At 42.8% G+C, this 27,863-nt stretch overlaps 1 protein-coding gene across 7 annotated transcripts in view; it reads left to right on the forward strand.

Annotated features, from left to right (window-relative positions):
• Positions 1–27,863, forward strand: part of SLC4A4 (solute carrier family 4 member 4) — a 236,480-nt gene that overhangs the window by 144,066 nt on the left and 64,551 nt on the right. For 3 of the 7 annotated variants that reach the window (XM_068679251.1, XM_068679253.1, XM_068679252.1), the window contains 3 exons: positions 2,224–2,319; positions 7,579–7,655; positions 26,330–26,487. In XM_068679251.1, coding sequence (XP_068535352.1) covers positions 2,224–2,319; positions 7,579–7,655; positions 26,330–26,487 — 331 coding nt within the window. Of the gene's footprint in view, positions 1–924; positions 962–2,223; positions 2,320–7,578; positions 7,656–26,329; positions 26,488–27,863 lie in introns of those variants that run through there. The other 4 variants (XM_068679254.1, XM_068679257.1, XM_068679255.1 and 1 more) reach the window with 2 other exon arrangements.

Consider the following 27,863-nt stretch of genomic DNA (forward strand, 5'->3'; position numbering starts at 1 on the left):
TACCCTCAGTCTGTCGTGTACTGTTGTGACTTTCTTTAAAGTATCTCAGGCCCGGGCGTTCGGAGCTGACTTGCTGCATGAATGAGCCGCTGCAGTTTGCAAACTGCATCGAGAAACCACGCAACCTCCAGAGCGGTGATCTGCCTCCCCCGCACTGCAGCAGCTCCACGCTGACCTCTCCAGCTGCTCCCTGCGTTTGGAAACCGCACCCAGGCTGCCTGCGGCTGGCAGCAGCGCAGTCATCCCGCTCCCACTTCTTTCGCTTCACTGTTCCTCTTGATGACAGTCTAAGTAGCAATCAGATTGGCAGAAACACTGAACTTTTGAGTGGCAAAGGTGTGCAGTGAGTGCTTTTTATTCATAACCGTGTCATAAAGATGGATATTTGGCCTTGCCCAGTGGTCGTGTTTGTGGGAGGATGTTTTCTGGGCAAGCCCTTTGCTCTTGGGAAAGAAATTGTGCAAAAGATGGTAATTTCTCGTTTGACGCTTGATGGAGGAGGATAAATCAAAGCACTTCTTCACTGTCCATTCAACAGGAAAAAGATGATTATCAAAAGCTGAGCAGACAAAGCTGTACCGAGCAATTACTAAAAGTTACCTTACAAAGACACTGCCCTCTTCATTTCTTTCCATTGGTAGAAATTTGAGACGCACGATATGTTCATCAAGGACCTCCAGATACGTTCCAATTGAGCTCTTGCGGGTTTTTTTGATGTGTTTTTTTTGTGTGTGTCTTGTTTTGTCAACTGGCTTTCTAAGAGTTCTCTGTGTTAATTCAGATGTGTCCTTTCCTGGCACAGGATACAGCATTTGAAGCGAGCCCCTGCAATAAATAATGTATATGCTAGAGGCTATCCAGCAGTCTTTGCCCATCTGGCACACCTTTGGGCTGTAATGCAGATCTGCCATTGGTTTGCCACTGTAGAAAATGAGAACAATGCTCACCGTTCCTTGTGCAGGTGCCTGAGGACTGTCTCATAAGTGTTTGCCAGTACTTTGATGATGAAATTTGCTATGCGGTGCATATTTTCAACGGTTTTGTTTAAAAGTTTCCTGCCTGCCAGCATTTTGTATAACTTAACACCTGCGAGAGGCTTTGGCAAAAGTGTTGAAGAGAAGCGATCGAATCGTACTGAAAACAAGTTGGCAGAGGCTGTAGAAAACTGTGATGTGTTTATGTGTGAGTATTTAACCCTCATAAATAATGGCATGCTACCATTACCATGTGAATGGTGTCTGCGCTGCCCAAACACCTAATGAATGTTATTTATTTCTGCTGTGCTGACAGAGAAGCTTGGAAACAGTTGAGTTAAAATAACACTTGCACTGTCCTGCATTGGCTGATGCACCAAGAAAGGCAGCTAGTAGCTGCTGAAAACTTCTCTGATTTTATTTATTTATTAGAGTTCAGCTTTATCCAATTGAGTGTTTTTCATTCTTGATCCTTTCAGAGAGCTGAATGATACAGTGCCAGTTGAATAATAATAGTATAGGAGGGGAGAGGTTAGGCCATAAATGAGATGCTTTCCAAAAAAAATAGTATTGAAACATTGATGTAACGAGCTGTTTGCATTATTTGAAGAAGAGGAGGCTGAGGGGGGACCTCATAACAGTCTACAACTTCCTCGCAAGGGGGAGTGGAGAGGCAGGTGACCTATTCTCTGTAATCACCAGTGACAGGACCCGTGGGAATGGTGTTAAACTGAGGCAGGGGAAGTTTAGGCCTGACATCAGGAAGAGGTTCCTCACTGAGAGGGTGGTCGCACACTGGAACAGACTCCCCAGGGAAGCAGTCACTGCATCAAGCCTGTCTGAATTTAGGAAGCGTTTGGACTATACACAAGTGCTGTGTGTCTGCTGTTCTTACTGACTGCGCTGCTACCTGGCACTGCTCAGCACAACTCGAATCGCAGCTGCCTTACCCACTTGCTTGAAATCTGCTTCTAAGACGCTTGAATTTCACACACCAGGGATGAAACACTGGTTCAAGAGCTACCAACAGGCGAGACTTGTGCTCCTAATAAGTAGACTCACACCTTTGGTCACTGAACTATGCAGAAAGATGCACTTATAACTGTGAATGTTCGAACACTGTCACCTAACTCGCTTGCTTGTGCAATTGCTTGAGCATTTCTTTCTTTTTTTTTTCCCTTCGACTTTTCAACTTTGCTCTCTTCCTCCTCTCTGCTGCTGCTACTGTCTCCTGCTTGCAACACAAAAGCACGCAGCCCACTTGAGAGCTCCGTGCCCTGCCTAGCGACACGCACACTGGATGATGAAATCCGAGTGCAGCGCAGCCCCAGCGTGGGATGGCTCAGTAAGTTGGGGCAGGGGGACGGGAGCGGGCTGGGCTACTGCACTCTGCTGTGGAGATCCAAGGAAGAGCAACGGGAAATTTGTACTCTTTGGTGTCTTAATGCTTGCTGCTGTATTAACACTGCGGAGACTGGAAGCCCATTCCTGGTGGAATGGCTGCTGCTCTGTCTGTCCATTTACTCCCACTATCCCCACTCTGTGCTCTTTTTTCACTTTTTTTGCTTTTTTCTCTTGTGTTTCCCATCTGTGCTGGAACAGGTAGGTCAGCCTGCACTCCCGTTCAGGCAGTGGTCTCTCTCCTAACCCATCTAGCAAAATTTCATACGTGTATTGAAGTATGCTTTGGCTGTTAAAAGGGTTTCATGAATTTTGCAATCAGTGCAACACTATAAATGCAACAAGCTTAAATATTTTAATTTCCATACAAATTAAAGACAAAAATAGGTTCCCTTTGTCACACAGCTCGCAGGCGCCACCAGCTTTGTCTCCCTGTGATGAGCTGGGCTTTTCTCAGGCCCTGCTTTTCTCTTTTTATCCTTTGTAAAATATTACTCATCAGGAGCCTTGCTGATCACAGAGGAGTGTGCTGTTCCCACAGGAAGGCACAACTTACTGCACCGATGACGCAGAGATGTTCTTTGTAGCCACAGCAATCTGTAGAAATCTGGATTTCAGGATATTGACTGTGAAGGATGACTACCAAGCCTATTAGTAGAATGAGGCAGTAACACAGAGGGGTTTGGACTGATTGCCTTACTTTTTGCACCACTTTTTGCACTTCACTGAGCACAGCCAAGGAGAGGCTTGCATTGCCTTTGCTGGAGAGACAGCTATATAAATGAGGCCTGAATCAGGAAATTACCCTTAGCAAACTGTGTAAGGGTGAACATCATGTGCCAAAGTCTTTGGCTGAGGTCTCAGCAGCGGAAACCTTTCACTTCACTGGTTTGTTCGGGGCACTAGAGTCTGCAGGCTGATAGGCTTGTTGTTTCCTTCTGCTCCCATATTCTGCTCTGTTCAGGGAAGCTACTTGGCCAAGGACTCCAAGTTTTTAAGGTCCCCTGCTTTTTTAAGTCTCTCTCAGAAGTGATGTTGCTAGATTTACTGCAGACGTTACTGTGTCACAGGAAGCCCCAAATATCTGAGCATCCATTAGGAACATGAGTTGGAAGGGATTTAGGCTGTACGAATTTGAACAATGATGTCCACAAAGCCAAATGGCTTTTGATACAGGTTTGCACACTCCTCATTGTGCATTTGTAGTAGCACTTTTCTCTTACAGTGATTTTGCTTGGCAGTCAGGATACAATCAGGGATTTGGGGAAAACTTCCAAATGCAAGCTGGGGCACGGTCAGGTTTCTTAGGTCAGCAAAGCGGGTTGAAGGTGATGTTTGTGGTTTCCAATCTGTGTTCCAGAGATCGTCCAAGTCAGTACTGAGTGGGAGTAATCTGAACTTCAGGACCTAGTAAAGCATCTTCAAAGGATGGTATACACAGACACCAAATTTTAGGGAAAAAGAGTCATATTGCATGCTCAAGAGGTTTTGGCTGTCTGAGTTTTTGTTGCAAAGAGATGGAGATATGAATCATGTTACCCTGAGAGCTCTGCTTAAACTGGGATTATGAGACACTTTCTACCTCCAAAGAACAAAGAGTATCTTTTAAAGTTTTGGTACTCAGATCTTTTAATGCAAGGCCAGTCTGACAATTGAGAAAGGGAGTGAATAAGGTCTGCATGTTTTGCCAAGAAGCTGAAGTTATGGGTAATGTGCTCACAGCTGCTCTTGGGATTAACTCAGAAAGAAGCGCAGGTGCAGGCTGGCTTTCTTCTCAGGCCCAGGTCCTTCTGCCTGGTAGGCACTCTAACTGAAATGAGAGTGCTAGCATACAAGCAGTTTCCTTAGAGAAAGTATCAGAGCAGTGCTGAATTGCCAGCTAGGGTCTTAAGGGCAGGAGGGGGACACTCATCATCCAAAAGGAGTTTCTTGAGACACCTCCACCACAGAGGTTTGTGCTTCTTGTACAGCATTTAGTCTGTGCCCTCACTTTTGGGCTCCGAACACTTGTCCTTGCTCGGCCTTGTAGTGGCAGTTACAGCTGTAGCAGTGATGGCTTAAGAGTATTTGCAAGGTTGTGTTTGTAGGGAAAGGCGGTATCTTTATTAAATCAATACGTACAAGCAGAGAAGATGCAGTGGTTTTCTTTGGCACGTTTGTCTGTCCAGGTTTGGAAAAAAAATGGAAAAGCTCAAGAAAGGTATGCCTTGAGAAGAGCTGCTGTGAGTTTCTTGTGGTTATGTTGATCATGTTGGGAAATTCAGAGAAAGAGTAATTGGCATTTGAGAAGCAGAAAGAGGCTACTAGCAAGAGGTGATAGTCATTAGCCACTTCCTCTAGCAAGAAAGGTAATTATCTCCTAAGGAATGTTCAGTCCTGGATGAATAATAAAAAGGGAAACAAATGTTGTAATCCAGAAAATGATCAGCTATGAAAGCTGTGCACTCTCATTTTAGTCTGTTTATTCCAGAATTGGACCTAGAACTCTGGAAAACCACCAAAGCAGTATGCAGAAAATGAAGAGAAAGCTTCAGCAGATGCCTTTCTCTATGGTTATGTAGTGCAGCTCTTCCAAATAAAATGCATTAAAACCACACTAAAAAACTGCAAAAAAAAAAAATCATCAATATTTTCTGCACTTCCAAAAAGCTTTTTGGAAGCCATACTTAGTTCCTTCTCAGCTGGAGGCATTAACCTTGCCAGGATTCAAAGGTCTCATGGTAAGACTGGAAGAAGAGGGAATTGATTTCTGCAACACCGTCTCTCCATCCGCATCAGAGGAACAGCTCTCCTGAACTGGCCTTGTGCAGGTGGGCAGTGTGGGATATGCAGCTCTGAGAGCAGACTGTGAATAAGACCTTCTCAGTAGGTCTCTGAACTTCTCCGGATCTGTTTAACTCTGTTGAACACTTTGGTGTTTAATTTCTGTCACTTGGTAGCACATAAGTGGGCTGATAGGAACTTTGCTTTGACTCACTGAACTGCATGAGACCAATTATCAGTGTGAACTAGCTTTCACATTTTAAAGAAAGTGCTTCCCTGTTTCTTTAATTGATTTTATTGGCTCAGATTTGCAAAACAGCCATGAGTGTATCTCTGTATAGAGCTTCAATCTTTCATTTTAATTTCTAGGTACATTTATGTACTTGTCAAAGATTTCCCAGAGTTGGCAGTATCTAAGCAACCTTTCACAGATAATTAATTGCACCATAAAAAAAAAAAAGAGACCTTGGTTTCAATAATGGGCTTCAGGTTTCCAAGAATCTTGTTTTATTTTGATTATATTTTCCATCTTTGCTTTTTACCACATGTTTATTAAATATTCATATCACAGAAGGTGTTACAAACACCTTTTTAGAAACACCAAGTAGTGTCTATTCCATGTAACAGACGCAATATACATGAACAAGTTTGAGCACTTTTTTCCTGTTTTATTTATGTGCTTATCTCCTGCCAACAGATTCATATCAAACAGTCAATCAAACATTGTAAACATTTCTAAGTCTGGCTTGCTAATAATTAATTAGGAGAATGGTTACTAATATATGTAGCTTAAACCAGTCTTACAAGTGGCATTTCTCACTTGATGAGTAAACACACTTGTAAAAACTTTGTAGACATAGGTGGGGTCTTAAACCTGGCTGGCAGTAACAGCAGGAAGAAGAAGAAGCCAGGATCCTCCTTTTATGACATCCACTTGTGTTCTTCTTTTGCTGTGTTGTCATCCCCGGTTGTGGCAATAACACACAGCAGCTGTACTGTGATTCAAAGTGGCTCAAAAGAAAGAATGCCCATAAGTCTGCCTCCATATACATTGAATATGTTGTAAAGAAAACCCAGCTCTGGAAGTCCAGATCTTTTACTTACTACTTGTTTTTTAATTTCTTTTTTATTATTATTTTTATTATTTTTTTCTTGGTATGCAGATTTATTACAGAGCTTGTTTTCGGTGGGAGTTGATGAACACTGCAAGGCTGGACTTTCATTTTATTATGAATATAGAACCATAACTTCAATGAACATTGTCTGAAACCATACCCTAAACCAGAAATACCTCAGAATATGAGAAATACCTCCATGTCATTTCTTTCTGAGTGTTTTCTGTCCTTCCAGTTCTGTTCACAATCAGAAACTCTGTGATAATGGCTCCTGTTGATATGCTTGTGGTTCCTGTGAGAGTGGAAAAGACGGGTGAAAAATTTCAGAACAATTAAAAAACAAAACCAAACAACCAAACATGCTGACTGCTGGGATATTGTGCCCATTCCAGAAATCTCTTCTTTGCCCTTTGATGATTTTTCTTCTTACGTGATTATTGCTATTTCTGTGTTTCTTCAGTTTTAAGACTTTTAGTGGCACTTAAATCATGGTAGGGTTGTTTTTTTGCAAGATCTTTAGGACTGTTTTCTTAGGTTTTGCTAGTCCTTGAGAACATAAGATGCAGCATGAAAATGGTCCGTAAAAGAGCAAGCAGTTCCTGACTAGCTCAGCTGACATCGTGTCAAGCTTACAGATGAGCAGTTAGTCTCTGAAAGAGAAGTGGAGGTTAAATATTTCAGCTCTTGGTCTCTGGTACTTTTCTCTCCCTCTAAAGAGAGAGAGAAGTCTCACCACTCTGCTGGTGTCAGGAACTGGGGACTTTTTGGCTTTCATTTTGGTGCACACACAGTTTTAAACAGTAAAACCTTTAAGGTTCTTAAGTTTAGTTAACATGGTCACTTGGGGAAAGGTAGATTTTAGTTTTTGGCTGTTTCAAAAGACCGAGAGCTGCCAACCTTCCTCACTGTGTGAGCTGCATCCTGAAGTCTCAGATGCTGAGTAGCACGGGGCAGATGGTACTTAAGTAGGTGAGCTACAGCACGGGCTTGGTAGGGAGAAGTGACCATGAGGGTTTCACCGATCTGTTGAGGGATGGGTTTGTGATGGGATGACCCAGTGGCATCCATTTGCTGCTCTGCTTCCCACCCTGAGACAGGGATTTTGGGAAGTCCTGAGAGATTTCTGCTGTCCTAGGAACAGAAGGGATTAGCATCTTTTTATCCCATGTGCCACGTGAAGTTACAGAAAGCAGCCTGTCAGGGTCTTAAATTGCCCACATTGACTTCCCTTGTGCAAGGAAAGGTGTTGCTGTAGCCTGAGCCTCTGTGTTCTTCTGACTGGATTGAAACAGGTGCTTTAATTGGTATTGACATTGTTCTTACAGGCAGTCCAGCCATGACTCACAGAAATCTGACTTCCACCAGTCTGAATGACATCTCTGACAAGCCTGAGAAAGATCAGGTAAGCTTCAGATTCAGACTTCACTTGGTGTGTGGTTAGGAGCCGGGTGTTGGGGAAAGAGACTCTGTACCGGAAAGCTGAAGAAGGAGAAGTCGAGCAAGGTGAGTCAAGTATTTCTGAGTCCACTGACTGGATCCTCCACTTATGAAGCATCAGTCCCTGCAATAAGGAGGTTAAACTCTTGCAAGGTTTGAAGCAAGTGGCACCATGTACGGAAGCTGTCTGACATCCTGCTGATATCCATGAGAAAGGAATGGATGACCTCCAGATCTTGATGTCTGTCTGGTCGTCTTCTTGCTGAAAAGAGGGTCTTCAGGGGTTTCAGCAAGGGTCTCACATCACACAGCACAGTAGCTATGGTCATACAGCATTCAGGCATGCATTCACATGGGACACAGGGTAGATTAGGAGTGTTTAAGGGGATGTGTCCCTACTATAGCGGCTGGTGTAATAGGATGTGTTGCATCACTTCAGAAATGCAACCCTGCTAAAAAAGGTAAGTGTGGAAGAACAGCTTCAAAATGCAGATGGAAAATAAAGTTATAATTGGCCTTTGTACCTGCAGAACTACATTTGACTAATTTCTTAGAATAGGGTAATGTTTATGGTTAGTCATTGGGCTTTCTTTTGTGTGTGTTCTCATCCTTACTGAGAGCGTAAGTGTCTGAGGGGTAAAGAGTTTGAATTTGAACTCTTAGAAAACTGGTGTCTGGATAAGGTCTCTGTGCAAAATTTGTCTTGTTTAAAAAGTGGGTTATTCTAAAAGCATGATTATTTCTTTTGGAGAATCTTTTTCCTGTGTTTTTCAGTGCTCGTCCCACGGTTATTCTGAATACAAAGACAGTTACTTTGGAAAACTATTTGGGTAACACAATGTATACAGGCCAGCTGAGAAGAATTCTAGCTAGGATTCAGCTATTCTTCAGTCCAGTCCTCCTGTCTTTTCTTCCTCTCCTGGCATGTGATTTATGCCATTGTTACTTCCAGTTATTAATATATATATTTATATACATTACCTCCGATATGGTATTTGAAAAATCCATGTAAAAGGAAGAAATAGCTAGTAAGACAAAAAGCCTCATAATGCTAAATGTGCAGGATTTATATAATAGTGCAATGCAGAAATCCTCCTCTAGTACCTCCTTTAATATACAGAATGCACTTCGGTGGAAAAAAAAGGGTGCCGTGTGTTTTGCATTGACCACATTCATTCAAAGTTGTACCATACAGCGGCATTGTTTATATTTTTTCACTCCACAATATGTTTTCATTATTGTATCCCTCACACAGGGAAAGAGTACAATTGTAAAACAGCTTTTTCATTGGAAGGACTGCTGTTTTGCATTTTTAATCACACTGTAATTGGGGTCTTATAGACAGAGTAGCAGAAAACTAGGTCTGAACTTAGCAGCAGGCTTCTTAGATTTCAGTGCTACGAACAGCCTCAATTGTCCCTCCTGCTGAAATGTCTGTGGACACATGCAGATAATAGACTTTTTGTGTAGAATTGAGTATAAAAATAGATGTCTTGGTTGGGCTCCTACTGAGTTCTGTTAATAAATCCAATTTGGAAGTGTGCTCCAAAGTTTTAACTTTCAGAATAGATAATACTTGACTGTTTACAGTGAAAACCGTTACTTTTAAACTAACTAGTTCCAAAAAGCTGTTTAGTTAATTAGCCCGTGTCCTGCTGATGAACTTTGCACAATGGAACCCTTGTACTGTATGCTTGTTGAAGCTGGCCTGATAGATCACCTCAGACCTCAATTTTCATTACTGATTGACTCAAACTCCTGTCTTGATAAAGTCTGCGAAACTCTGATGATGCCTGGCAAGTTTCTGGAGCAGAACTTAGCATGCTGTACAGCCATGAGGGAATAATTCATGGTGTTATGACAACAGGAGCTGGAAAGAGAACAGATTTTCTTGCCTTGACAGCAGAGTGACTGGCTTTCATTATCTTGGTATCCCATCTGGAAGCCTGACAGTTATTGAGGCCATCCAGTGAGATATGAGTCTGCTAAAGAAAGAGGCTATGCCATTTTCTATTTATTTGTGTATGTGTGTGTATATCAGAGGCTAGCTTGTCTTTAAACTGCAATAGGTTGAAGTTAGTTTGTAACAGTTGCTCGGAGCAGGATTGGGATCTGAGCTCTTTGATCAATCACTATTTTTGCAAATATAAAGGAGAGTATCGCGTGTGTTTGTTTTAAAGGAAAAAAGGCTTTGAACAAATTTTTAGATAACATCGGTGATTTTTCTGCCTACCTAGATCCTTACTTTCAGTTTTGTAACCTTTAATGCTAATTGGAATGGTGCAATTAACAGTAGTGACATTATAACCAGAATACTTCCTTTATCTGTTTCAATAGGTTCTTACTGAGCAGGTAAAATCAAAGTAGTAAAATCAAAGTAGTTACCTAAGGTAAAATCAAAGTAGAGGGTTCTGGATGCTCTCTCTTCAAACTGCAAAATGTGCTCCTCAGATTTTTTCCTTCTTTTTCTCTTGCTCCCTGTATGGAGAAGAGCTGGTGGCAAGTGCTTTGCAATTGGATCATGACCTCCAGCTCTCCCTTTATTTAGTTTGGCAGAGTGGGTTTTGTGATTGCCACATGTGACTACGCAGAGAGGGGACAGTGGAGCATACCTTAGAACAGCTCTTGCCCTGTAGAGCCCTGCTACCTCCAGCCAGTAGGTTCAGGACTCTCTCCTACCTAGAAGCAGCAGTAGCACTTTGAAGTAGCCTTACTTTTCAGTACCTTCAGGAAAGTCCTGTTACCCAACTGCCAGCTTGAGTGGTGGGATTATGACAGAGTGCTGGTTATGTGAGTTTTACCATAGACACTGAGTTTACAAAGTGGGGATGTGACTGCTTTAAGTACTGAATCATTGAGTTCAACTCTTATGTTTCTAACAACTGAGGATTTCCAAGAGTGGACTTTGAGGTTAGAGTGAACAAAATGAGCCTGGAAAAGGCCAGAAGAGGACCCTCTAGGAAGGGGGGGAAGCTCTCTGCAGAACAGCAGGATGTGTTGGCATGTTATCTATCACTTGGCCACTTCTCTTTCCTCTAGGAGCAGGCCTACTATTGGCAGCAGTGCTTCAGTGTGGTCACTGGGCAATGCTGCTTTCAGGTGGCTTTTTTGTTGTTGCTTTTTAAGATAGTCCAGTTAAGGGGCAGTAAGTGGGCAGGACCTCAGCTACAAAGGCAAAAGCCCAAGACTGATTCTTCTAAACACAAACACTTCTCTGAGGCGCCAGCTGTCAAGTGTGGTCTCCTGAGCCTATTTTTCAATCTGTGTGGGGAGCTGGGATTGCAGAATCAAATGAAGTTTCAGGTGGGCTGGTTACCTCTTGCACAATTGCCTTGCTATGTGGAGAAGAAGCTCTGCAAACACAGAAAGCTCTGTTAAGAGACTTGAGCTAAGACAGATGCATGCATGACTTAGTGAGCCCATGCCATGGCAGCATCTATTGCAGGTAGCTGTATCTGTCACAGCAAAATGGAGAGGTGTTAAAACTGCCTGGGATATAGCTGAGGACGTGGCAGTGGGGACTGTACTAGAAAGCAATGGACGATATTTGGGTTTTCCTTGAAGATGTTTTAGAGAATTCTCCCTGAGGGATGACTTCCCTGAGGTTTGCATGAGCCCATTTTGTTCTGCCCTGCAGAATCCTTGTGAGGAGATCAAATGCTAGTGTTTAAAGGCAAGTACATGGTGGAGGTTGTGGCAGTTGGACTGCCGTGCTTCAGGGTCAGAGGAGTAATAAGTGACTGAGGGAAGTGAGAGAAGACAATAACCATCAGCTTTCCCGTGACTAAAACCTCTATAATGAGGAGCCGGGCTTTGCTTCACTACACAGATGCTGGACCTGTTTTGGTGCCTTGCTCAGCTCTGTGGCCTGCTCACAGAGCGCAAAGATAAGTTTGAAGACTGGCAGCACTGGAAAGAGGCACATTAGAAAATATTTACAGTGGTTTCAAGACTCACTGACATGAGTACAGGAACTGGTAATAACAAGAGATAAGATTTTATTAAAATCCTACATAGCACTCGGGTTTACCTGTATTAAGCTTTGTGAGGTTGGTTCCTCTGCCCTTAGGGAAGGGACTGTTTTATGCTTACTTTGGATTTACTTTGATCTTGTTTTTGTTTTGTTTTTCTCATACCCTTTGCTGTCTTAATACACTTTTCAGAGTTAATCTTCCGTACTGGGTAACCATTAAGCTGTTGTCAGAGGCAAAGAAAATGAACTTAAGATCCCTCTTGGAAAAGGCTGGAGTCAGGAAAGGACGCTCAGGCCCGCTCCAAAGGATCGGCCGAACAAGCGCTGCCCATTCCCCAAGTGCCAGGGCAAAGAGCCATCAGCTAGAGGAAGGGGGAAAAGGCTCCTTGGCTGAAAGGCAGTGAAGGAGCAGGGATGCAGACTTTGCTTACAGATGGGTGCTTCCAAAGGGTTCACCGTTGGCCTTGCTGTTTGCTTTGAAACCAGCAGCATGAGCTCAGTCATGCTAATGCTGAACCTTTCTTACAGATGCCATTGTAAGCGTTCTGTGGTGGACACAGCTGGCTGTCTGCAGATCTCTTAGCCTGAAAGGAGAAAGTTTTGTACATAGTCTGTCCCTGTGACAACAGTTTGTGTACGCTTAAAGAGCACAAGTCATTTCTCTATTGGAAAGTAAGAGAATGTGGGGGACTGCAGTTTCCCATTATTATATAAAACATAAAAATATTATATACATATAATCATTATTAAAAATATAAAATTATTATAAGATATATAAAAGGCAGTTCTTCATTTTAGACCTGTGACCTCTGCTACTTACACACTCTCTTTGTATGCCTGGTGCTGGCACCTGTAATTTTGTGACAGCATTGTTATAGCAGTAACTTTCCTCCAGATCTGCTCCTTGCAGCATCTGACAGGACAGCAGCACAACTGTCAGTGCTGGGGAAGCGCTTCTTGGAGCCGGGGCTGAATGTACAAACCCAGCACTCTATAGCTGACCCTGCTATTCTGCTGCAGTACTTCAGACCTGTGCAGTTTATTCTTTGATAATTTTAAGATCGTTGCACTAATAGTAACTGCCATCTTGTTCTCTGAAATCCATTTCAATGTACTATTATTCACTAAACAACAAAAAAATCTTACCATAGCTTAAATGTCTGTTTATTCTCTCTTTCCCCTCTGACATGAAGCGTTTATGGACATGTGAAAAGCAATTAAGATTAGAAACCTTATCAAAGGAGAGATTGCTTCATGAAAAATGGAGCTTGAACTTTTTCATTTGCTTTATGTAATGCTGTTTTATATACTTCAGACTAGATGAAATAACATTGCCGTCAGAGTAAGACTATAAGGTCATAAAACAATATAGAAATCTCAAAGTAATAAAGCCCTGGGTTATTTGTAAGGTAGGTGTCTGCACCATTTAAAATGCCATAGTATGCTTTTTTCCCCCCTTAAATTTATGGAAAGTAAATGATTTTAAAGCTGAGACAACAAAAGAAGGGGCTAGTTATCAAAATGCAGAGTTTGCAGAAAATCATTAAGCATATGTTTACTTGTCATGAAGGCTACATCGATCACATTGATACAGATTGCACACGTCTATGAGACAAAACACAATGCTTCCTACCTCCACTCCGTCTACTGGAAACTCTTCATACACTGCCGGTCACAACTGATGGTCTGGGGAAAGGGCTATTAATTATGATAATATTTTATTGTCTATTTTGGTAGTGCAGAGTCGGTAACAGCCAAGGGCAACATAGTGTGTGGACATCAAAACTTCCCTGTAAGGGCTGTGTGGTCAGTATGGTGGGGTAGGATCAAACCAAGCTTCTTTGTACCATGCCTGAACTGTGGAAAACATCAGGCTCTCACTCATTGTGTCCTGGTTTCTTGGATCTTTTTGCTTCTCTCTTTCTGCCTCTGATTGTTTGTCTTGTTACAGGTGAGCCACGGGAAAAGGCTGAGCTGCAGCTGTAGGGGGAAATAACTATTTTCCTCTGGTAGAGCACAGCACTGTCCCCATTAATTCATTTTCAGCTTTCACCAGACCACTCAGCTCACCTTTTCTGGCCACTTGCATAGAACAGACTGTACAGTGGCATCCACAGGCAGCAGAAAGCCATAATTTCAGGTAGAGCAGAAGTGTATTTTCTCTGGGGCACGTTCAGTCTTGATTTAGTCTTACGCTGTTGTTTCAGGGCATTGGGATCTGTTGACAATCACCGAAGTAATACAAAGCTTTTGCCAGTCAAGTCCCCAGTTGAGCTTGTAGGATAAAAACCCTAACAGGATGTTTAATCATCTCTCTACAAGACAAAACAGGGAGGTTTACAGGGGACAGAAGCGATGAGGGGAAGAAGGCTTTTATTCCCATTTTTAATGCCACTTGGTAAACATGCTGTGTTTCAGGAGGTGTAAAAACAGCAAAAAAAAAAAGGGGGAGCTCCAAAGGAAGTCTTCCCTTTCCTCCTCCAGAGCATGTGGGAAGCTTGCCCTGGAGCTAAACAAAAGGCTTGATTCATTCCTGCTGCCAATCTCCTATCTGTCAGCGGTGCTAAGCACCCAGACAGCTATGTGTGGTTAGCAGGGTATTATTTATGAATATTGAAGTTAGATAATTTGCATGAACCGGCTCCTTTCTGCCATGAGAATGACGACTTGATTCATTGTACTGTATTTCATTTAGATTGCAAAAGAGACTGGTTCAGCATCCTGAGCGTCTTACAGAAGACGCCAGGGCCCCGACTCAAATTGTTCTAATGATAAGTAGCTTCAATAAAGGGCACTGAATTTTGATTTTGCTGTTTTATCATGTTTTTGTTTCGGAATTGCTTGATGTTTTGGCAGTTTATAAGGATAATTAAGGAAGAGGTGGTGTGTTCTGTTTCATTGTATTTGTATTGGCAGAACACTTCTTTTTGAGGTAGCAGTGTGGAGAAGTGATTTGCCTTCATTTGTCTTATTTTATGAGCTGTTTTCTGCAGTTAATGTGCTGGTCATTTGCAGCTAGATAGACAAGCGGAGGCAGCAGGACTTTTGGACAATTTCTTTTCTGGTTTCCAATTAAAACACCAGTGCCTCAGCTTCCTGTTCTCTCCCAGGCTCTGTTGCCAGGTACAGCAGTGTGACTGGAGAGGCACCTGAAAGACCAGTACTTCTGGCAGGAGACTGCCTCCAGCTTCGGAAGGTTGAGCTATTTCTAGAAGTCTTTCACTAACACTATGTTGAATAATACCAATACCAAATTCAAAATCAAAAGGAAGGTTTCTTGGACTTTCAACAAGTAAAACCTGTGGTTTACCCTAATCTGGTCCACACTAGAGACAGGTCTAGAAGAAGGAGGTGCTTCTGGTGGGCTATCCAGCAAACCTGAGGGAAGGTGAGAGAGAATATACACATGTACGTACGTTTTAACGGCTTGCTTGTGTTGGGCTGGCTGGATCCTGGCATCTTTCCTGCCATTGTGTGCTCGGCAGTAACTGGCCCCGTAGGTGGGGAAGTTTGTACTAGCCTAGTGCAGAAAAAGGGACAGGTGTACTGCAAATACACCTTAAATATCATGCTTAGGTAAAATTAAAAGGATTGTCTTCCTGCTTTAATTGTTAAAGCAACTGTAGTTAGAAAGGATCACGTTTACTCCTTAATGCTTCTGCAGTCTTAGATGCATGTTAGCCAAGTTACACATCTTCTGCATTTAATGCAAACAAGCTATTCCAATATACTTATGTCTCTCAGGCACTTCGTGTCTGAACTCCTGCCAGCTTGCAAATGGCCATTTGTCAAACGGGGTGCCCAAAGGTAAGGAGCAAAAGGGCTGTGCAGCTGTGACAGTTCAGTCCTACCAGCAGGGCCAGGTGATGGCCTGCACAGAGGCATCCCAGACCTCACTGCCTTCTCTTTGTTGCTGGTGGCATTCTGCGCTCCTGTCTGATTTTATTAGAGCCCTGTCTGCACTTCCAAAGGTTGCCAGTGCAATTATGCCATACTGGCAAGTCTACATCACAGCCCCAAAGCCTATGCTGGCTGAAGCCACCTAGCTGGATGACCCATCTTGGTGCCAAGTGATCCTTCTGCTGCTACGAGCTGGGTGAGCTGTGTACACCACAAAATTTTCTCTTATGCAGATGACTGATGTGGCTACACTGACAAAACTTGTACGTATGGATAATGGCTAGACCTGGCACGTTGACTTCGTGCTCCTGATTTTCCTTGCTGCCAAGTGCGTGCACCTTTGTGGAACCTCTTTGCTCAGATCTATACTAGCCTTTGCTTTGTCAGTTACACTTGTAAGCAGTGACAGCAGGTATCTGTCAGCCTAATGGCACCTTTGCCAGACATGACAAGAAAGTTAAGTTTCTGTCTTGGTCTGTCCTGTCCCTGGTTTTAGTCCCCATACAGTCAACTGCATTGTTCCTCTGCTGGTACAGTTAACGCAGTCTGCTTGCCCTGCGCTACCTGGGGATTTTGCTGGCACTCCTTTTCCCTCTCTCTAATTTTCAGTACACCTACAGATAAAATTTTCCATGCAGTTTTTAGCTTTCTAGACATTTGCAAACTATGTTCCCACACACGGGCCTGTAGCTGCAGTGTCCGAGTCACAAGCACTTCAGGAGAATGTTTATAAAAGCATCCCCACATGATTAATCCATGGAAATATTAATGGCCTTGCTTATATTTAGTATTGCTTAAGCTGTGTTTGGGATGAGCTCTCACTTGGCAATGTACCTTTGAATTTCACTTCGCTTATCCCATGTGAGACTTCTCAAACCACACGGTGCCTGCAGCTGGATCAAGGGCTCGCTCCTCTGTTGTGAGGGAAGAGAGGTCAGACAATGTGCTTGTAGTTGTGTGGGAAGCAGGGCATAGCTCTAATCTCAACTCCCACTTCTTCCCACAGCTCAAGGAACATGTCTTCTCCATTCAAACAACTTGTTGGGGACGACAAGGTTTTCATGGTATCTGCACAGGACACAGTTTGTTGTTCACGGGGTTAGGGCATGGCTTTATCAGTTAGCTTTTTGGGGAAAAAAAAAAGCTTCTTTTTCAGCTCAGAGGTTTATCTGTGAACAAAAGTTATTTAGAAGACTCAAAGCACAGTCTTTATGAGCCCCGTTATTGCTATGGTGTAAGTGGACCGTAGGAAGCTGGGGATGGTGCGCTGCTCCTAATACTGGTACCGCTTCTGTTTCTTGTCCTGTGAGAAATCCTTCAGTTGTGCTTTGTTCAAATGTCCTTGGCAGCTCCAAATGGCTGAAGCACCAGAAGATTTTTAATGCTCAAGATGTGAAATAGAAGGAACAGTTAAAGAAAATCTGTTTTTATTGGGGACCTGTTATTGCTGAGCTGATGAAACAGCACACGCAAAATAAATAATATATACGGGGAGTTTGCTGACCTGGTGTTATCTCCAGCTTCAAAGGGTTTGTGTATAGGGATAAAAAACAGCTCTGAATGAATATGGTCAGCTGGAATATTTGGTCAGAGAGAGGCACAAAACCCCTCTTATTTGTTGTGGTGTGTGCAGCACTTATTCAAGCTGGTGTTTCCATATCAACAGGAAATCTGTGCCAAAGCCAGCTCTAAAGTTAAAAAGAAATTGGCCTTGTTGAGAGAAACCCTCATGCCTTTCCTAGGGGGACTAATGGATGGGGAGGAGGGAGCTGATGGGATCCCACTGTTTGGAATGAAGTCCATTGATTAATGGTGAGAGCAATTCATTGCTTTTCCTGTTTGAACAACATCTCCTAATCTCTGCAGTCACAAGCAGAGATTCCTAATTTCTAGGTCTGTCAGCCTGGATGACCTACTTTCACTCCCTGAAGCTCAAATGAAAATAACTGCCTTCCGGTATAGCTCACTGCCACCTTTTTTAAAGGAAAGGAAATGTTTCTAGGAAGTTTAGTTAACTGGTATTTCATTTACTTTGGCTTTTTCTCTTTATGCAGAGAATAGCTTTGCTTGCGTAGTTTTTCCCTACAGTGTATCAGCAGAGCACGTCTCAAGCATTCCTGGGAAATGGAGTTCTGTACAGAGACAAAACACAGAGCATTAACAATATCCCTTTAGGCAAGCATTCATGGGAAACATACATGTGGATAGATACAGAAAAAGAGAGAGACAGATTTAAATTCCTGGGGGATTTACCCTTTTCTAAGTACGAAAGCATTGTGTGTCCATGCTCAGATACGAGAGCCATTTGAGTGAAATACTGTGCTGTGATCAGGTAGGTGAGCACTCATACCCTGTGCAAAGTAAATGGAAGGTAGAGTCAATTTTTATATGGACTCTCTGTTAGATAATTTAGCCCTCACCTCTTTTTTTATTTTTATTTTTATTTTTATTTTTATTTCTTCCCTTGTAACTGTGAAGTAGTTTCTTTCAACAAGCCTTTGTTCCCTTGACCCAGTCTCCTGTGCTCTCAGGCAGACTGTTGCTGCCTGACAGATTGGAAGATCCCACACGGCGCGCTTGGCTTTGATGTAACAGGAGTTTGGGGAACTGGATCCCTTTTCCCTGTGATCAGGGACCGTTAAGCCTTCATTTAGTTGTACAAAGCACTGTGTGTGCAGTTAGGGTTGCGATGGTAATCTGTGTATCAGCATTGATTTCGAATGCTCAAATCTTGCTGTCGCTTTGAAGGTGGGTGGGGCAGAGCTGCATTTAATGGGTTTTAGTGAGAGCTCCTACCCGGCTCTGAGAGGAGGTGAACCATTCATCTTGTGCAGATATGGGGATCAGCATGGCTGGGGAGCCCCAACCTTTGCCTGAAAGGAAGCTGTGCCTTGCTGTACCGTGTGCCTGTGGCAAAATCATACCCTAGCCATCACGTGGATTCCTCCCTCCTTTTTGTCCCAAAATTGAGCACCAGCTATTTTTAATACTGCAGTGCTGGGAGGTGTAGTGAACTTAAAAATGCTGTGTGGTAGGGTTGAAAGGATCAGGCTAAAATGGGTTCTCAGTAGGAGATGCTAAATATGACCTAGGTGTCTTCAGATTGATGAAGTATGACTCATAGAAGAGGGAGATTTGTAAAATGGTGAAGGCCAGAAAGAAGAGGAGGATCTCAGCATTTTTCTCACTGGATGGGATAGCACCAGTAGCTTTCAGCAGGCATTTCCTCAAGCTGCCTTCTTGGGATTTCAAGCAAAAGCCCAGAAACTGTACTTTTCATTTCTGCAAGATAGAGCTCTCAATTTTTCATCCTAGTGGTGTTTACTTTGGTCCTTCAATTCCACTGATAATAGCAACTAAATGATGCTAATTGGGAAGGGGAATTCAGGCTTGCACTTCAGACCTTGCATGGTTGGAGGATGCCATGTTATGAAGTCAGTGTCTCTTTATGGCTTCCTTAAGTGAAGTCAATGGATGGCTTTTCAGTTCTGATTGTGTTTTGTCACGGTAAGGATGGGAAGAGGGTTATTAGTTTTCTGCTCTACCTATGCAATGTCACTAGATCTGAATAACATTTTTATTTTTATTTTTATTTTATTTTATTTTATTTTATTTTTATTTTATTTTTATTTTTATTTTTATTTTTATTTTTATTTTTATTTTTATTTATTTTTATTTCTATTTCTATTTCTATTTTTATTTTCGTTTTGCTGCAAGGATGTTTGGGGCTTCCCTGCTGCAAACTGAGCAGCTTCTGTGAGGTGAAGGCAGTTGTGATACCCATAAAGGCAGCTGCCTTACGATAGTGGAAAAGCTAAAGCAAATTGTGGCCTTTACTAACAGATTTATTTTGTTTTCTCTAGTCCTGTTTTCATTTAGGGCTAATTTTTCAAACAGGGCATATCTGCAAAAGCTGTATAGTGTGGTAAAACAGCTATCTGATGGCACGTGAATGTATTTTTGTGAGTGCACTAGCTGTGACCCATGTCAATTAATCAGGAGTACTCTCTCCATGCAAGTGGCTTTTAAATCCAAGCAGTGCTAACAGGCTGAGTAGCCAAAGTCAACAGCAGGCACTGATCACAGTGCCCAGTGCACTAAGGTGTCCTGTGCAAATGCAGAGTTAGTTATAGGTGCCATATGGCACACTGCAGAACACAGTCCCAAAAGAGCAACTCATATTAAGCTTTCACAGACTAGTAATCTCAACTTCAAAGGGAACTGCTCCTGAACAGGTAGAGTGCTGTACCTAAACTTCAGCTCACACAGGCAGAGGTTTTTGTTCCGTAACTCTTCCTTAGGCTAGGGGTGACCAAATAGGAATATGAAACATGTGTGCAGACAGATTCTTGCAAAGATCAGTGCCTACACGTTACCTGCATGCTGTTTTGCAAAGACTGGAAAATCATTACAGTAATGTGTCTAGCTACAGGGCTTCTCTAGTTGTAATTTTAGTTCTGCTTCATGTGTGGGTTTCTGTTTTTTTTTTTTTTTTGGTTTTGGTTTTCTGAAACTTAAGCTAATGACTCATTTAATGGAGTTTCCACTTGCCTTGGGTATCCTCTTTGCCATGGACAAGCCTATGAAAGACTTTGCAGAGTGTGTCAGGGGTCATGGGCAAGGGCCATGCGTTTGTTCAGCCGTGTGCTCCTTTTTACCTTTTCTTGCTCTTCATTGTTAGGCAGCTATGCTCTTGGTTGTGCCAGGAGCTCCCAAAAAATGAGAGACTTTACACACTTTACAAAATATTTGATCCTGTTGAGTGATGTAGGAAAGTTAAGTCTACTTGGCTTGTTAATTTATTTTTGAAAAATTTGCCAGGAAGACCAGGAGCACAAAACTCACCCGGCTCCTTCTTGGCTCTGCTGACTGCAGTTGCTCCTTAATGCCTCCCCTGCTCGTGAGCTGTCATCTTGCATTTCCTTCCTATCTGCATTTCAGGCTGGAAACTGCAGCAGTTTGGAGCTGCTTCATGAGCTGTGCAGCACTGTCTTGTGCAGGGAAGGCAACATCTGTGAGAGGACAAGGCAGACAGGTATACAGCACAGTAAAATCACTGAGAGTAAACAGATGTAATAAAAGCTACGTGTGTGTACTAATGGCTTTCGTTTCCAGTAAATCTTAAGTGATGCTGATAATAACGGACTGTTAAAATACATTTAGGGAAATGGTGATTTTTCACATTGCTGTGCCCTTTTGCAGGTACAGCACTGGAGGTCTTTGGCCTTTAACATAGCATTAGTCGTCAGGTTAGAATAATGCTCAATTTAGCGGTGTGGGGAAAGTGAATAAATGCAGTGCTTCAAGCTGAAAGCCCTCCCTCCCTCACTCGTCTCCGGTGCTGCTGAGGACTCAGATCTTCTCTGAAGCTTCTTCAGGGAATGGTTCAAAATGGATTTTAAGTGCTGACTGCACCATTCCCATCTTCTATCTGATAAATGATTTAAGAAAGTGTTGAGTGGTGCTGCAAAACTTTTGGAGCAAAAAACACCATAATGATCTCTCTTCAAAATTAGTCATACTGTTCTGTTGTGCTAGACAGCTGGGAGGATAAACACGCGGATAGCACAGCCTCAGGAGCTGATTAGCCATAGGCCTTGAGATTCTTCTTGTCAATTTTGGTTCAGAAGGGCACCTTGGTTTTGAGCAAACGTTGTCTTTGTTTAGGAAAACAGGTAAGAGCATGACCAGCCTATTCAGCAAAGTTGAACATAAGCTTTACTGTAGAATTGCCACCTTCCTGGTATGTTTTATCCCTACTTTCCTCCAAAACGCCGTTCATAGCTGGTAGCACTTTTCCAGGCTTCCTCCCCAGAGCTCCTCAGTGTTTGTTTAATATTTTCTCTGGTGGAACTCCTAACTGAAGTGTGTAGCAGTAGGATTGTTCCAGCAGTTTTCTTCCTGCTGAATCAATAATTCATGCCCTTTCGTGAGACTTTTTCCTTTTTTCTATTTCTTTGAGCCGCCTGGCAAAGTGCAGTGCAAGGCTCATTGTGGATTCGTAGCCCAGTTCACTGTTACCCCCGATCTGTGTGCCTGGCAGGACGCCTGCCCTCACCATTCACTGTTAGCCAGGCGGACACAGAGCATCTCCAGAGATCACCCTGGGTGAGGGGATTTTTGGGAACCAACTGAGGGCACGGTTTACAAAAGCCTTCAGCTTCACATTCATTCTGCCATTGCTCAAGTGGACAGTTGAAAACAAAGCTGTCTCAGGGCTGAGCACACTCGGAAATCCCTCCCGGCTGTGAGGACGCAGCCTGAGTGCTAAAGCCAGATGGAGGGTCGTACACAAGAGTGGGGCAGTGGTGCCCCCCACGAGTGTGGCCAAGGCTGCAGGAGCTGTTCTGTCACTACTGGGGAAGGCTGTGGCTAAGAGCAGGGCTGCTCGGATCCTTCTGCATGCAGCAGGCCTGCTGAGCTAACTTAATAACTGAGCAGAAAAGCAATCTCATGCCAGGCTGTGGCCTCTGCTCAGAAGATTTCAAGTGCCAGGAGGATACCGGAAAAGAGCCAGGAGAGGCTGATGTTTAAAATACTGCTGGTGCAGTGATTGCCCATTATCGAATCAGAAGCAATTGATGACATTTCTCCATAGTTTGACTTAGATAACGTTTTGTCAGATAGAGGATGCATGTTGCAGTGCACTGCGGGCCTGCTCACATCTGCTGTGGTACGTTTATAGTTTGTAGGTGCAGAGATGAGAATAACCTTTGGGCTGTGAGCAACTATTTTTAGTATGTAGCTATAGCTACACTTTGAGAGAAGATGTACAAAGGAGAGTAACTGTGGCAGTTGGCTGGTGAGAAAGATGCTGGTCGGTAGATTTCTTCTGCACTCTGATCTAATGGTGATGAGCATAGAATTAGACCTCAGATAGCATGCTGGAAATGAATTCAAGCTTTTTAGATCTTCTTCCAAGCCTCCTTTCCTACAGTTTTGAGCCTCACCGTTCAGTAACAAAACAGATGCTTTGTTGCATTTCTAGAAGTGCTGCTTATATTGTGACTCAAATCCCAGCGCTGCTTTCCCTACTGGTAGATTCACCTTTTGTCAGCTCCTCTGGAGCCACTCCAAGACTTCGGGCTTTTCTGTCACTTGTGCAGCAAGCAGGCAGCCCTTAGAAAGGACCTTTGGGGCCAAATGACTACTTTATACAATCAAGAGGTGTAGGAAGCAGAAGTTCTTGCTCTTTTTGAACTCTCTTGTCCAGTCAGAAAATGTCTTAATTTTACTTTGTTTGATCTGGTTTGCTTGTTGGAATATCCACACGCAGTAACTCCCTAATGTAGGAGTTGGAAATACCAGCTGTTTTAAGTTCAGCTTTATTTTGATGAGGAAATGAGAGGAAGATTTGGATTAAAACAGAGCTTTTTCCTCCATCTATGGCTGCATGCATATCCGAATGCAGGAACTGGGGTAGTTATCTCTAGATCAAATGCACAGAACTTATTTCCACTGGGCATTGACGAGGTGCCTTAGGTGAATCAGTGCTGACTGTGACTTTGTCGTCTGGGATAATGGTGTTGGAAGAAACGGGAGAGAAAATAATAGTAAATAATAGTAAATAATAATAGTAAATAATAACTATATTGGTTTGCTTTGCGATGTAACCTCCCTATTTTTTTCTCAAAACAAGAGATCAAGTTCTTTTGTTTGTCAGTAGGCTAACATCTAGATCTAGAGTATGAGAAGGCTTGAAGATGAGCAGTGCAATTGCAGTGGTTTATGCCTATGGTGACTTCACCAACTCCTTTTGTCATGTTTCTGGCATATCTGTTGTCATTGTTAAAGAAGGTAACGGCCAAGATATAGATGGATAAATGAAGAGTTGTATGTTAGCTTAATGTGTGCTAGGGAGAGAGTGAAAAATCAGGAGAAAAAGCCCCTTCCTCCCTAAAAGCTGGACTTGGGGGAATGGGAAGACAGAAAACAAACAAAAAAGCTGAGATAAGAACTCAGGCTCGAGTTATTGAGGACAAAGGAGCAATCAAAGGTGATAAGGGTACAAGGAAAGAATAAGGCTAGAAAGGCATCATGGGAAGCATGTGTTGAAATAACCTGGGTAAGAAAACCAGATTAATAGAGTGATCAGGAAATAATTTTGGTCTCACAGTTTAATTTCTTCTCCTACAAAATATTTGTTGAAATGGGCAAGTTCGTTGTATACTATCTTCTCTAATTACCTTGTTGTATTTCAAAAGAATCTCTCTTTTTTTTCCTAGATGATTTTGATCTTATACTCTGCTCATTCCTTTACCATTCTTTAAAAAGGGTAACCTGAGCCTTTTGGGATAAACAGCTGATCAGAGCAAGCCTGCTAACTGGTTTTGTTCCTTATCCCTAGGTGATCATTTTACAGAATAGTTAGAGATCTTTAATCTTTTATCCTCGTGCTGCATGCAGCTCAGCAGCACACAGTGCCTTGCACAGCCCTATGTCGCTCTCAAATTTAATCATAGCCCAGAAATTAAGAATTTCAAAGCATCAGCAAGTTGCTCTGTCTGTATATTCAACCATGACTCTTCCAGGAAAATGAGAGGACAAACTAGTCATGAGGGAAAAGCTGCTGGTGAGGGCGGTGAAGGTTGTTTTGAGACGTCTTGCTTTGATGGCCTGGGAGAGGGGGGTGTACCTCTACCACTTAAGGTGCTTGGGGGGAAGCCCCCAAGGTGCTGCCTAGAAAAGGAGGGCAGAGGAACAACATCCCATCCTGCTGCTTAGCCTCTGACCATTCTTCTGGAAGCTTTGCCTTTGTCCCAGGTACAATGGATGCTGTCTGAGGCAGTGGATGCTGTCGTCTCATTGAGGGAGGACAGTTACTTGCTTTTTCACCCCACAGACAATTTCTGGCTCAGCAAAGTCTTGTCAAATTGTACAGAGAAGCTTTCAATTAGTGAGCACCAGATTTCCTTGTCAGATTTTCCTGAGTGTGTCCCTAAAAGTTGTATGTCTGAACATTTTGTCATTTGCTCGTTCTTCCAAGGGATACGTTATCCAGTAGTGAATAATTGACAGCATCAGTTTAAAGTTACAAGGATTCTGTTGGGGAATTACCATATGCCTCATTTTTTTCCTTGTGCATTTAAGGTTTTTTAGCTTATAAATATTAAAACCATCACTCAGCATGTACTTTGGGAGTTATAAGAGCTTGTGGAGCCAAACTGTGTTGTGAGCTGCTGTGAACTGTAGGTAGCTCTGCTGAAGTAGATTTCTTCACTTTGCCAGTGGGCCACACTGATTTTTCAACAGTTCATGAAGAGTGGTACGCGTGTACTCCAGATATTAACAGTTCTTTTTCTTCTGGGCAAGGCTCTTGAAAACTCTCACTAGCAGAAAGGTGTTATGAGGTGGAGGAAAGAGTGGGATCAGGTCAGGAGTTGCTGTGGCAGGATAAAATAGTAGCTTCAGTAACTTGATTGTGAAGCGATGGATGCTCAGGGATGGTGGAAACCTAAGAGACCTTGTTAGTTACATGGTGATTACTAACCTTTCAGTGTTTGGGGTTTATATGTATTTGAGTGTTGTGCACACAAGAACCTTCCTTCTCATTTCTCCCACGCTCATCTTGGCTATTCCAGCCAGGCCTGGTGCTTTTCTTTCCCTCTGAAACCCCCTCCAATTTCCCTCTTCTTCATGGATGCCCCTCCTCACTTCATTTCTTCCCAAGGCTTTCTCTTCCTTTCAGATCTTTGGGGGGCTGAGGGATGTAGCAGCCATCCAGCATTGCCTGTTAAGAAGAGGGAGAAAAGGCTTTCTCCTGCACAGGGGTCAGCAGTTTGTTTTCCCCTGTCCCCCTTCTACCGTGCACTGCTCTGGCTGCTGAAACCTGTGGTGAGGGCTCAGGGCTCAGGTGGTGATGTGAGAAGCAGTAAGGAGCCAGTCTCTCACCAGGACAGTCACTGAGACTGTTAGCATAGTTTCAAAACCAGCATTCCTTCTACTTTTGCCCAGTGACTCCTCATGTACTGGCCTGCACAGGCAATGGGAACAGCAGCTTTGGAAAACCTAAAGAAAAATATTAGATTAGGGCAGAAGCCACAAACATAGGAAACTTGCTTCTCAAAGCCTGCACTAGGCTTAGTCTTTCACTTGGAACTTGAAAAGACATGTACACCACGAAATGCATGTGCCCAGCTCCTGGCATGGTCTGCTGGAAGGACATCCATCCTTCAAGGTTTGTTTTCCTCAGGCCAGTCATTTCTGTAGCAGCAACCGCAGATCCTGAAGTTGCACTTTCACTCCTACAGAGTGCATGCCCTTCCCTGGCGTCCAGATGGCCAGGCAGCAAGTTGATGCAGTACTTCTTCCTGAAGCTCTGCCCAGATCTAGTCATCTTGCTCAGTGCTGCACAACTTTTTCTCCCCAAGCTAACACCATTTCAGATCCAGAAATGGTAACAATAGCTCCAGGAGGCCTGATCTTCTCAGCGCTGGCTTGGATCCAAGCACCAATAGCAGCATTGCTCTTCTGGTGGCTATTTTCTTAGCAGGAATATTCAACTTTCTAAAGGGTTGCATGAATACAAGGGTGGTCATCAACTTCTCTTGTCTGGCTTCTGCTTAATATGTATAATGGGGAGAGGTCTACAGTAAGTAGCAGTGCACTTGTCTCTGTCTTACTTACTGACACTTACTGGCCAAAAATAGGTTCAGATCCTATGACCAAGAAGGAAATGTGGCTGAACTGGGTAAATTTTATTGTACGTTTCTGTTTGCATGGCTAACAACATTCATTCTATTTTTTGTTCTCTTTTACCGATGCAGTTGAAGAATAAATTCATGAAGAAATTGCCCCGTGATGCTGAGGCCTCCAATGTGCTGGTTGGGGAGGTAGACTTCCTGGACAGTCCTTTCATTGCCTTCGTCCGGCTGCAGCAGGCAGTTATGTTGGGTGCTCTGACTGAAGTCCCCGTACCTACCCGGTAAGAGAATTCTGCCCCTGGCAGTGATCATGAATTGGAAATTGCATTTGCCCCTTTTAAAATAATAGCACTAGGCCAAAAGAAGACCTTCTCCATTGGTTTCCACCATATGACTTGCATAATGGTCATATATTTTTTCAGGATTATTGGTTTTTAAAGTAGCAAAACCTTACTACAGCTGCCTAATAATTTTCAGGTCCGAAATTTGGTTGTAACATGAAAGCTGTGAAATGCACAAATGCTATACAAACACATTAATTTAATAACTTAATGGTAAAGGACACTACCAACATGAAATGTGACTACTGGATTTTTTCTACCCCTCATGACTCTTGGCACACACACACATTATACATACCTCAAATTCCTTCTGCGTGCTTTTGCAGTGCATATTTTTCTTCTTAAAAATTCACATTAGATGAAAGGATGCAGTTCTGGCCCTGCTGGGGGAAAAAAAGTCAGATAAACTGAGGGAGAAATTCTTTCTGTGATTGTCACACCAGATGTTTCTTTGTATTTCACAATGGCTGAGAAAAGAAATGTTGTGCAAATATTTTATTTATTGTGACTCATGTTGCAAATTAATCTGTAGTATCACAAATACAAGTATGTTGTATGTTTGTATGTACTTGAATTAAATTCATACACTTGTCATATTATACACACAGTAGGTAAGAACTGTGAAACTGATTAGGATGAAAAGGTAAGGAAATGAACTAAGCACAGACCACGGCAGTGTTTCAGGGAGGACAGAGGCTGCACTGGACAGACTGCAGGTGCCCTGCAGTATCCTGTTTCATCTCTGCACGGTCTCTGTGGTTCCTTGTTACTTGGTGCTGCTGAGTGGATGCTGTTAATGCTGCACACCTGGGCTCTGGCGTGCTTTCAGTATCAAGTGACAAAGGACTTACTTTGCATTTTACTTGTAATTACAGAGTTTAGACTGCACCTTTCATATCAGTAATGTGCAAATACATATTTTATATGAGCAGTTTTAAGAGCTTTCAATAGAGCGAAAATTGTATTTTGAATAATGTCTAGAGGGTGAGAGGCTATATGGATTAATACCCTGTGAGAATGGGCATATTAACGCTACAGAGGTGCATCACTAGGGCCTGACTGGCATGAACCACAGCCATCGTATGGAATGAAAGTTAAATGGATGTTACAATCTGTACCTTATTTTAATATATAAAACAAAGGAGAAAGGCAGTCTAGTTTTGCTATTTAATTGCCTTCTAGTAAAGCAGCAGTGTTTGTATCTCCTGGAATCTGTTTAAGTAGCTCCTTAGAAGAACCACGTCACCATCTGTTTGCACACACTGGGTATTCTTTCAGCAGTATAGGGAAATCAAAGTGCCCTAATTTTGTAAACG

This window comes from Anas acuta, chromosome 4 (genome assembly GCF_963932015.1).
Source record: "Anas acuta chromosome 4, bAnaAcu1.1, whole genome shotgun sequence".
Taxonomy (NCBI): Eukaryota; Metazoa; Chordata; class Aves; order Anseriformes; family Anatidae; genus Anas; species Anas acuta.